We start from the raw sequence: 12,814 nt of genomic DNA on the forward strand, positions 1-12,814 counted from the left end.
CCTGAGGCACTCGGAGCTCCTACAAGGCTTACTCTGGGTGCCAAGATGCATTAAGCTGCTTATTCATGAAAACTGCATCCTTCACTCTTTCTTTTTCTTTCCTCTTCACTCTGTACCTGAAAGTGAAATTAATTAACCCTTTCTTTGCCGTAGTGGGGTGTGAAACAGTGGTGGGGGGGTTTGACAATGTCACGACTTTTCCAGGAGGGACACTCGTTTTTGTCTTACTTTTAACAGGACTGTCTTTAAGATTATAATTTTTTTTTTGGGTGAACACCTGTTTTTCATAATGAACTACATGTTTCGAAAAGTGCGGCGTCTCCATTTGCGTGGGGCCCATGCAGCTCCTGAAATTTACAGCTGCCGGACAATGATGAAATAATCAAATTGCAGCTTGACAGGTGGGTTGGTCCTGTTAATTGCCCACAGACATCTTAATGCTGCCAAATCGAGGCTAATAAACACGCAAAACCAAAGTGATGTGGGATTCACAAGAAAGGTCATATGTTTGGATTCTTCTTGCTTTTATGCTTATATTTTTTTTTTTCTGTGAAAAAAAAGGAGAACACGCCAAATGGCATGTTCATTGTAAACCGTGGTATGCGCCCACAGCAATCAGTACTTTGAATCATCAGAGCCCGGCTGGGCAAAGAGGAGAAGTGTGAGGGCGCCTGGTCTCGTTGAAAAGGCACAATCCACTTTGACACGCCACAAAACAGTGTAATTACAGTTGCAGTGGCACAAAAGGCAGCCCGATCAAATGAATTTAGGGTCGGGCCTCAGGATCAGACAACAGAATGAATCCCGCTAATTAACTGCCAATTAGTAATCCCTTAAATGAGGAGGATCAGTCTGTCTGCACTGGTGAAGATGTGGTACAAAGTGCGCCGTTCCTCACTGCACATCAGGCCTGCCTCTTCAGTTATTTCTAGCTCCACCACAAATAATCACAGTATCCTCTTCAGATTTGTTTTTTTTTAATTAAAATTTGTTGAAATTCAAAGAAATTTAAAACTTCCCGTTTTTTATTTTTCTCTATATGACGACCCAGGATGGAATCCACACATTTTTGTTAAGTGGTTCTGCCTCTCTGAATCGATTATCTTGTAGGTTACGTGGGTAGGATGGCCTCCTTACATTTCACTCCATACAGACTGTTTCCAATATTGGAAGCTGGGGACTACAAACAAGGAACATGTTCTGCACTGTGTCACCTTGTCCAGAGGCAAATGACACTGGCCCTGTTAGAATCAGCAATGGACAGAAAGTCCAGGAAACAAGCATACGGTGGAACAAGCACTGCAGTTGAAGAGCAATGACTGACACGGACAAGCATCAAAGAGACGAAGACCCCATTAGTGTGTGCTGTGCTTAGGATTTGACTCAACAAACAGATTCTGTCCATCATGGGTTCACCAGACTGAATGTTACTGCTCAACTTTCTATTATCTGTCACAACTGGTGTGAACTCCCAGTGCTGATTCAATGAATTTTGGTCTGCTTAGCAGTACAACTCCTGCGATTATGCTAGAGTGCTGTATACTAAAGGTGAAGAAAGGCACAAGGTTGTATTTCTGCACTATAATGGCATCTTCAACCAAGAAATCAGAATATCAATATGTGTGGCCAATATAGCTACCTAACCTCGGTGCTTTCTGACTACACAGGCACTTTAAAAGCTGTCATGTGACACGAAAATTACGTTAGTCATGCCTCTGTCCTAATCAACATTTATTATTATTTAAAAAAAAATCTATTCATAATCAAATGTGCTTAATCCAGTTCAGGGTCACTGGAGCCTATTTTGTAGCACAAGACGTGACCCAACCCAAGATGGGGTGCCAGCCCACTGCTCTTCACATAGTTGCCTAACATTACAAAATATGCCAGGGAGAAAAGTCCACCCAGATAAAGGGAGAACACAACAAACCCTAGCGGACCCTGGAGCTATGAGGCAGCAGTGCTAACCACTGTGCCACCATGCCATTCCAAACGAATGTAAAGATTTTTTTTTTTCTTTTTGAAGATATAAAATGTGGTGGGTTGGCACCCTGCCCAGGACTGGTTCCTGCCTTGTGCCCTGTGTTTGCTGGGATTGGCTCCAGCAGACCCCCGTGACCCTGTGTTCGGATTCCGCGGGTTGGAAAATGGATGGATGGAAGATATAAAAAGCTGGTCAAGTGAGCTTTATTCCATTTTGATGAAGTGGAGTGACATGGAGTGCAGTCTCGCACCTACACATCTGGATTTCTAGAGAGTATGAGAATGTGCATTGCCGCTCAGTGTAGTGTTTTCATGTTCTCCCATGTCTAGGTTGTGTGCTTTCCTCTTCATGATGGACATAGTTGGCTTTTCCCTGGTGCCCAGTACTGATGGAACAGGCTCCAGTAACCCATAGACCATGTAGTGGGTACAGGAAATCAATGAATGGCTCATTCATGGTGACCACAAAATGCAAGGCAGTTCATGTTAAATTATAAGAAAAAGCGAGCATGCATAGCAGTAAACATAGACAGTTAAGCTAGGGCGTTTTACTACTTTGTGCAGATGCCAGTTTTACACCACACAGTTATTTCAGTGTTATTTATGTGATACTGCCTTTTAATTCTTCTGTAATTCTGCTCACTTTGACAGGCGCTATAAAGAATCGCAGCACATTGATATCCATGCCAGCATGGCTATCACACAAGGCCTCTGTGTCTTCCAATTTTTGCAGTCCACAGTCGACCTTTACACATGGACTCAGCGTGCTTCATTCACAGTAGCCATGTCCAGAAAAAACAGTGAAGGCAGCCACAAATAACCTGCCTTTTCAGCAAAACATAACAAAACCCTGCATGGCTCTCCTCCAAGAAAGGTCACTTATAAAATCAATCCTTAGATGTTTAAATACATGGACGGAAGGATGGATGCATTTCTTTGCATTAACTGTCACACCTTATCAAATAAAATAAGTGCCTGTAAGCACATATAAGCAAAGTATATGTAATATTAATTGGGCCGTTTATAAAACATTTTAGCTTGTTTTCCTATGTGGGCAAGTGTCGCCATCATTCCTTTTCTTTTTCTTCTGCTTGGAAAAAGTGAAGAAGAGATGACGTCATGTTCCATTGTGCCCATATGCATTATCGCTAAAAAAGGCAACTGCGCTAACAAACAATGTGGCCAGCTATCTGTAAAGTTCATAACAGTAATTCCATCCATGTCTACAACCCTGAACCAGCTAATCCAGGATTACAGGAAGTTGGAGACTTTCCCAGCAGCACTGGCCACGAGGCAGGAGCCACCTCTGGGTTAGTTTAGAGTAGCCGTTTATAATGAATGCTGCTTTAATGAGTTTAACAAGCTAAGGATGTCTGTGTTAACTTATGACGGTTTATTTATTCCTTGTCTTTTAATGCTTATATAAAAAAGCAAGCAGCTCCCGAACCATCGAATCCCATAAATGCCCAAAGGGATTCTGCTCTGTAACCTGCAATTGCTGAGCGCTTTGAGTAGTGAGAAAAGCGCTATATAAATGCAAAGAATTTATTATTATTATTATTATTATTATTATTATTATATCAAAACATTTGCTATCTGATTTGTGCTTTTGTGAAAAAATGGATCTAAGATTCTCACTCTTTTGGCACTGAGATAAACTTTGAGAAGCTGGCAGATTATTGCAGATACTGACATGGGTTTAAGGATTAAACGATAATTTTGCATTAGTAAAGTTATCCTAAATGATTGCCATGGGACAAGTCTGGTCAAATCAAGAATTAAGATAATACTGCGAATATGTGCAATTTTACAGAGGATTTGGAAAGAGTACCCACATTCTCAGTAAAATAATGCTGAAGGGCTTCATTCAAAAATTTATTTTGTTTGGTTACAGTAAGACAGTACAGCACATCCAGCTGGATAGAGATTGTATTTATTATTTTCTTTTGTGTAACGCTTCTCCGTGTCTTTTTCCAATGATGGGTCATATAGTGAGGACCTTCTAAGTATTCATGCTTTAAAATAGTTAATTTAATTCATTTAAAGCAATACTTAAAATTAGTGAAGATGGGTTTATTTCAAATTATAAAATCTGTAAATGTATTATACATAAGATCCAAATTGAGGATGATCTCTGGCTGTCTGGGTTGATGCCCTAAACTATTAAAATATTTCCAATTAGCAAAGTAAAATCAGTGCTGACTTAGTCAGCCATCATGCAGTATCTTCTGCATCCCTCTGCTTTGTTTCATTTCTGTTACTGTAAAAAATAACAACCATTTTACCTAAAATCCTCCTTTTTGCTCTTGGATTCACACATCTAGGATGGCTCCAGGTGACAGAATGCTATGTTCTGACTATGAAGAACCTGACAGTGGGTGCTAGAATTAGGAACTTCACCAAGAGACCGTGCTCGGGGTATGTTATCGTTGTCATCCTAAAATAAAGTCAAATGAATGTCCGATAATGTAATTAAGGAAATGTGAGAGATGATTTAGTTTGAGTATTTGTGTGCACATAAACACAAAAAGTACTCAGGCACTGCTTTTGTAAACACACCCAACTCTATGTCATGTAGCTGTAATGCTAAAAACTGAATGGTGGAAATGATACACAGAAATAATCTGAGATCTCCCTGGGCGATTGTTTTCATAATACCTCTATGCGCTGTAACGAAAGCTGTCTTAGATTCACTACACAATTTCTCCACTAAAGGAAGCGGAACTGAGATAAACGGGCATGCCTTTTGAATAGAAACTATGTGAGAGAGTAATAAGGATTTTTGCCCATTGGTGTTTTGGACCCTTCTTACCTGGTGCATGTATAAGGGTGTTCGAAAGTTGTTTTCTTGTAGCTTGTTTAATATGTTTAAGAAAACCTACTAAATACCCAACCCTGAGCATCTTTTGAAAGTTAAAAAAACTAAAATTTAAGGTAGAAAAAACCCCATCTTTTACGGCCCAGGACCAGGGCTGGTCCTATCTGATAACAAATGTAAAAGCAGTTGTCAGAATAACCGTTACATGTTAACAGTCCACAGCGTAACTGTGCTTTATTTTGGTGATTAAACAGGATTACCATAATTTATTGTATTGAATATTGTCCAACATACCCACCTTCAGGGGCAAATACATGTGGGTTGACTTTCTCTTGAAAGCCTCTTTGGAGTGATCTGTCAGGCTGAGTGTAGGCCCATTTTTGGTTCCCCTGCACTCCCAAGGGTCTGTGTTTGTTGAATTGGACTGATTTGCTGCCTGTGGAAAGGGCGATAAATAGAATGGTCTGGGAAAGACCATAGTGCATTCAGGCAGTTGAAAAAGTGTTTGTCACAAGAAACAGGGACTAGATCCTTTGGGCGAGTGGCCAATATACAGCCACAAGAGTAGAAAAATGACTCCTGGCAACTACATTATCAAAACGAGCCGCAAAGAAATTCGAGTTGTTTAATGTTCAACGTAGAATTAAATCACAAGTAGTAATCTGTATAGTCTGTACTTTTTTTTTACATAATTTATCCCATCCATTTTCAAGGCTGCTTGTTCCCATTAAGGACCCTGCTCTTTTCCTTTTTTAACTATAAAGGAATGGAAGAAATCACGCTACGTTTTCCAACACCATTCTTGGTATTATGTCAGCACTACATATTTTTACAGTTAATAAATCATAAGGAAGGCATTAATTCCCATTCTATTTCCTTTTATTTGAAAGTCAAATTGCTCATTGTTTTAACTGCAAAGTGGATGAAAATATTTAAAACACAAGGAGACGTGATTGAGATAGGTTTCTTAGTAGTGGGAATCTTCTACCAAACAGCTTTTGTTTAATAGTCCAAGAGAATTTCAATGAGGCCTGCTCCAGGCCTGTCAACCTGTTTCAAAATGCTGGAGCAATGGCACTTGCATGTCTGAGCCAAGCCATACAATCACTGTGCTAGTAGGAACAGTCTTGCTTTACACAAGTAAGGACTTCTGTAATAAATGTCTGTTTTGACATAATTGTCAAGATTTTTAGAGTACTTCAGGCATAAACATAGATAAGGATTTTCAACGATCGCCTGCTGCTGAATGAGCACAAGAACAGCAGTAGGATGCACAATTCTTCAAATGTGGCTATCTGGGTAAAGCTCATTTGTGGCAACCATGACCTATGCTGTGTCCTTGGTGTTGTTGTAATCAGGTGCACTGTTTAACTGAAATGAATGTCCTCCTAATTGTGGAAAACAAGACACCCAGAGGTCAAATTTTAGCAAACCAAAACAGCCTGATACAACTTAGAACAGGGTTACTGGAGGTCTGCGGTGGCTGCAGATCTTTGTTAGAAGCCAGGCCTAACAGATAATGAAACGTTATACTTAAATATATAGCTTGTTAGTATTTTCATTCTTCCAAGACAAACAATGTATCTTATTCTCTCAGGGAACTTTATCCACGTTTTGTAGTTCTTCCTTCTATCTCATTTACTTCAGAACGTTTTATGAACACAGATACTTCATGCTGCATGTACACAGATTTGAAGAGAGCTACATTAGCTGGCTCCACTTGCCCCATTGTCATTTGCACCTCATTATTAACTGATGACTGGTTAAGAAAACAGGCAGCAATTAAAAGCCTAAATGCAGCTGTTTAAAACTAAAATAGGCAATTAAGAGTTCCGGATTGTAACAAACGAGTTAACAGAGCAAAAATAATAAATAAATAAATAAAATAAAAAATATATTGTTTTAGTAGTAAATAAACAGGTCCTAATTAAGAAACTGGTTAAAGCAAACATCTGCAGGCTCTGAGGACCTCCAGGACCGGAGTGGAGTACTCCAGTCTAGAAATTGCACTTCAGGTGAGATCATTATTGGACCCTAAGCTATGAGTAACACATAATGCTAATACATGAGAAAGGATTACAATGCCCTCTGCCTTTGACCACATGTCAGCTCCTACACGACAAGTGCAACCCCTCTTTGCCCAGTCAGGCAGGCTCACTAGACCAAAGTTTGCATTTCCTCGGCTTTTGCTAATCACGCTGCACACATCTGAGAAGGTTTCTTCTCTGTACTCCAATTCTTGTGTAACATTAGGAAAATCTGCTGACAGCGGTAGCCAATATCCTTGCGCCGGTATTATAAGCAGTTCTTTCTGCTTCCCTTTGCTCCAACAGCAGGCTCTGAGGTGAATTCCAGGTAAGCTCTTGGACGGCTTTTGGCAGCAGAACGCAAATGATGCGCTGTCCATTGACACAAGCACAGAGCTTCCTTGTGGCCTCTCTGAGGCACAATTGTGCTCCAAGACAAAGCAATGATTCAGCACATCCTCTCCAGGGTCTGCTGGAAACTAAAGACGACTGCCTGCCCTCTCACTGTCACTAGCCAATAATTTGCCAACATCAAATCAAAGGGGAAACTGCTCACAATAGCAGGGGCCAGTGGCACTTAGCAGCGCTAAGTGTTTACCGGTACGCCTATCAACAGGAATTTCATATCATCTGTTTGTCATATCCGAGAGCACGGTGCCGCAGATTCCTTTGCAAAACAAGTCAGCCACTGCTACTGCTACGGCATTTAAGAAGATAAAAAGCAGATATATACAAACACGCACACACACACACGACAACAGTGAGGCCAATTAACCTGCTGCCATTTCCAATAATAAGCTTTACAGCTCCAAACCCATCCTCCTACACACTCAACGTCACCGCTGAAAATGTCTATATAACTTCAGCTGTATCTGATGCCCCCTGAGACTGACAAAGATCTACTTCTAGGAGCACACCGAGGAGCTGTTGGCCCAGGCCAGGATGGCACGCATCCTGGGCTAACTCTAATAGATATATTCCAAGTGTGGCATCACGCAAAGGCCTGATTTCTTCCAGGTTGGCAGTTTATTTCTGCATTAATCACCATGACACAGGCAAGGCAACTCAATTTTCTGCTTCTGTAGGTAGGCACATCACTTTCTGTACGGCACGAGGCATGAAACAGGCTGCAGCTAAGCTTTGCTTACTAGTGTAATTGAAATGCTATCCACACTATAGGGTGCATTAAAGTCAGATAACAGCAGTTCCTGTGGCCAATTTAAGTAGCTTGACTTCCCAGGGAAAGAAGAAGAAAAAAAAAGGGGAAAAAAAAAATTGCTTGACAGATAAGGCAGACAAACTGGCTAATTCTCCAGGCATGTCTCTCATTGTGATCCTAGAAAAATGAGAAAAAAATGAATCACAGAACCATAAAATCAATTGACCCTCGGGTAGCTCATCAGCCACCGAGTCTGATAAACCTAAAAGCTTCGTTAATGTCTGCCTGCCTGTATCCCACAGATAGAGCACTTTGTAAATGAACCTGCTTTGATAAATATATTAAGGAAAGCTGTGAATAAAAGGCAGAGACTTCTCATTTGTAAATACAACCTCCGCTACATGGAATTAGAATGATAAAATGGGGTTCCATGTAATTAAGTTTGTATAAGACCTGAAATCCGTGCAAATACCTTCCCTGAATTTTGAAAGGAAGCTGTCAGTTCAATTAATCTGAACATCACCCCGAGAATGTACTGAACAAAATTAAGCTGCAGATAAAACCTGGGCCAGTATTTTGATAAGTAATTCCTGTATCATTTCTTTGCTGCTGTGATCATTTTGGCTAATCCACCACCTCCAGTTATGTGCTAAGCCATCTACAAAGGGACGGCTGGTCTGACCACCGTGCCACTAATCCACCATATCGCAATGTGAAAAATGGCGTGGGGGGGTGCGCAGGGGAATCTTTCTATTTTTTTTTTTTTTCCTTAAACATATCAAAGTGAATAAATGTATATCAAACAGCAGAGAGTTTGTGACTTACTGCTAAACACTCGCTGATCAAACACAACACTCGGATGGCTCCCAACCACCGTGTAGTGGATGACAATCACATTACAGGTAACACTAGGTGGCAAGCACTAAAAGTGGACGCTTACAAAGAAGGCTAGGGCAGTACCAAGCAGACCACAAACCTGAATCAATATGCCAGAGACGTCAACTTACCAGTTGTTTACTTGTAAAATTGTCAGTCCTGTGTCTTGGGCTAACTGTTTTTTCTGTTCTTCGGAAGGGTACGGATGCTAAAAACAGGAAACAGAAATACAAGAAAACAAAAATGAAACAAAAAAACAGCAAAGCCCAATCAGTGTTTAAGCAATGTACTCTTGTCTGCAAAAAAAAAACAAAAAACAAAAGAAAGAAATAGAAAAATTAAGTTTGGAGTGGAAATCCATTTTGAACTACTTTCACAGTACGCACAATAAGGAACAAACTGAATGTAGCCTTTCATCCAAGGTGGGATTCTCCTTTGGCATCCTGTAACGAACAGGACATTACTGGGTCCTGCATGGTATGCCGTGAAGAGGCTCGGCAGCAGGACAAAGTGTTTTAATTTGGCTCTACTTGAGTGGCTTCTCTTGACATATCATACCATTGCTTCACTTGTGTCAGTGCTGGCGGGCGGTGCTGTGGCACAGAAGCTATGGCCAAGATTCTTTCTGCAAGTAATGCGCTTGCACCCGCTCCTATGCCACTTGTGACCGCAGTGGAAGTAAACACAAAGCGAATCGCTTGTTTTACACCTCCATTCATATGTGAGACATAAAACGCTCACCTCTGCATGCAGAAAAGAGAGACGACTCCTACACTCGCACTTTATATGCAAATCGTAGTTCTTCAAAAATCAAAATGAACAAAGGGACGGTTATAACAGGCGAAACACAGAAAATTCTCACTCTTCTGAGGGTGATGTTAAGAAACAAAATTCAATTTCAACTTTTCTAGAAGGGGGTGCAGGCGCTAATTAAGCACACTCTTCTCATGTTTAATTATCTACACACACCTTTTCCATTGTAAAGCGTATTGATTTTTTTTTTCTTTAAAGTGCGTGAAATGCATTTAAAGATTCAGATTAGCCTTTGATGTAGTGAAGTAACCAAAATTCCTAAATGTCAAACCTGTGAGCCAAAAATTCTGCTCCCGGGTGAAGGAACGAATCCTTTAATCTGTACCTGTAATGCTTTGAAAGATTATACAGCGATGAGTCTAATTGTACTGAACTTGCATACGGCTGTGAATCGTGCTCACTCTGAAAGGCAATATATCAGAATCACGTTGATTCCTCAGGTAAGGCCGAATGACTACGGAGCAGGACTGGAAACCACAAGGTCGCAAGTTCAGCCCTCGCCACCGACATCTGATGCCATCTTAGTAACCCCTTGCAGCCTTGGGAAATCCTCAGTCATGGTGCCTGTAATGCTTCTAATACTCTGAAGCATTTTCGCTTTGTTTTGTTACATTTATTCTGTGCCATTTCATTTTGACCTTTGACTTTGTCACATATAAATGTGTGCACTGCCACCTTCATGACCGTGTTCTTATGTGATAATGCTCCCTGAAAATGAAAGGCTGTATTTAAAATGAAGGTCAATTGACTACCTGATTAAACAACTGCAAAGCGGAGGCTGTTGAGATCATAGTTCCATTTATTTTATTAGCATTAAAAATATAGTATATACAGTAAAAGCATTTGCTTTTTATTTATTCATCCATTGCTTTTTCCAGTATCACTGTTTTCACATCTGCCCCAGCGGTAGAATAATCCCATTTTGTCCAGGATGCTATTCCTTCAGGGAACACATCCACACGTTAACCTAACATACATTTTTTGGCAATGTGGAAGGGAACCAGGGTACCAGGAAGAGAATCCCATATGGACATAGTAAACTTGACCAGGCCAGGTTTTAACACCCAGACTCTTTGAATTGTGTCGCCGTGCCACCTCCATTTATCAGCAGCAAGGTAAAGGACAGAGGTGAAAGTTTGGAAGCATAACATTATACATTCATAGTGAAATTTCCAAACACACTAAAACCAATTCAGAGCTGAAGGGGTGGCAGAGCCTGCCAGTCCATCACAGGTCCCACTCACACATACACACCTGCAGTGACAAAATCTGTAAAATATCAAACTAACAGGCTAGGCAGCATCACCTTTCATGTGCTCCGACTTGAAAGGCCTCCCTCATGAACAACTTTAAATAAGACTTCCACAGTGTACAGCAATATACAACCCCAATTCCAATGAAGTTGGGACGTTGTGTAAAACGTAAATAAAAACAGAATACAATGATTTGCAAATCCTTTTCAACCTATATTCAATTGAATACACAACGAAGACGATACATAATGTTCACACTAATAAACTTTATTGTTGTTTTGTAAATCTTCACTCATTTTGATGCCTGCAACACGTTCCAAAAAAGCTGGGACAGGGGCAGCAAAAGACTGGGAAAGTTGAGGAATGTTTAAAAAACACCTGTTTTGAACAGTCCACAGGTGAACAGGTTAATTGGAAACAGATGTTTGTCATGATTGGGTATAAAAGGAGCATCCCAAAAAGGCTCAGCCGTTCACAAGCAAGGATGGGGCGAGGTTCACCACTTTGTGAACAACTGTGTGGGCAAATAGTCCAGCAGTTTAAGAACAACGTTTCTCAACGTACAATTGCAAGGAATCTAAGGATTTCATCATCTACTGTTCATAATATCTTCAAAAGATTCAGCGAATCTGGAGAAATCTCTGCACGTACGCGGCAAGGCCGAATACCAACACTGGATGCCCGTAACCTTCGATCCCTCAGGCGGCACTGCATTAAAAACTGACATCATTCTGTAAAGGATATTACCACGTGGGCTCAGGAATACTTCAGAAAACCATTGTCAGTTAACACAGTTCGTCACTACATCTACAAGTGCAAGTTAAAACTCTACCATGCAAAGCGAAAGCCATATATCAACAACACCCAGAAACGCCGCCAGTTTCTCTGGGCCCGAGCTCATCTGAGATGGACTGACGCAAAGTGGAAAAGTATGCTGTGGTCTGACGAGTCCACATTTCAAATTGTTTTTGGAAATCATGGACGTCGTGTCCTCCGGGCCAAAGAGGAAAAGGACCATCCGGATTGTTATCAGCGCAAAGTTCAAAAGCCAGCATCTGTGATGGTATGGTGGTGTGTTAGTGTCCATGGCATGGGTAAATTGCACATCTGTGAAGGCACCATTAATGCTGAAAGGTACATACAGGTTTTGGAGCAACATATGCTGCCATCCAAGCGACGTCTTTTTCAGGGACGTCCCTGATTATTTCAGCAGGACAATGCAAAGCCACATTCTGCATGTGTTACAACAGTGTGGCTTCGTAGTAAAAGAGTGCGGGTACTAGACTGGCGTGCCTGCAGTCCAGACCTGTCTCCCATTGAAAATGTGTAGCGCCTTATGAAGCGCAAAATACGACAACGGAGACCCCGGACTGTTGAACAACTGAAGTTGTACATCAAGAAAGAATGGGAAAGAATTCCACCTACACAGCTTCAACAATTAATGTCCTCAGTTCCCAAATACTTATTGAGTGTTGTTAAAAGGAAAGGTGATATAACACAGCGGTAAACATGCCCCTGTCCCAGCTTTTTGGAACGTGTTGCAGGCATCAAATTCAAAATGAGTGAAGATTTGCAAAACAATAAAGTTTATCAGTTTGAACATTCGATATCTTGTCTTTCTAGTGTATTCAATTGAATAGAGGTTGAAAAGGATTTGCAAATCATTGTACTCTGTTTTTATTTACGTTTTACACAACGTCCCAACTTCATTGGAATTGGGGTTGTAGGTCTCTGTCACGCAAAGCTACTTAAAGACAGAGCACCATCATAAACTGCTTTCAAAACCAAATACAATTACAAAACTCAGGAAAAACAATCTTTTTTTTGTACATAAGAGCAGATCAAGAGATTAAATATTCAACAGCACATGATAGCAACCTTAGAT

The 12,814-nt window shown here is 40.7% G+C and overlaps 1 protein-coding gene across 5 annotated transcripts in view; it reads right to left on the reverse strand.

Moving 5' to 3' along the window:
• meis2a (Meis homeobox 2a) overlaps nucleotides 1–12,814 on the reverse strand; it is a 115,057-nt gene that overhangs the window by 24,243 nt on the left and 78,000 nt on the right. For all 5 annotated transcript variants that reach the window (XM_039740982.1, XM_039740984.1, XM_039740983.1 and 2 more), the window contains exon 9: nucleotides 8,995–9,071. In XM_039740982.1, coding sequence (XP_039596916.1) covers nucleotides 8,995–9,071 — 77 coding nt within the window. The remainder of the gene's footprint in view (nucleotides 1–8,994; nucleotides 9,072–12,814) is intronic.

Source organism: Polypterus senegalus, chromosome 18 (assembly GCF_016835505.1).
Source record: "Polypterus senegalus isolate Bchr_013 chromosome 18, ASM1683550v1, whole genome shotgun sequence".
Taxonomy (NCBI): domain Eukaryota; kingdom Metazoa; phylum Chordata; class Cladistia; order Polypteriformes; family Polypteridae; genus Polypterus; species Polypterus senegalus.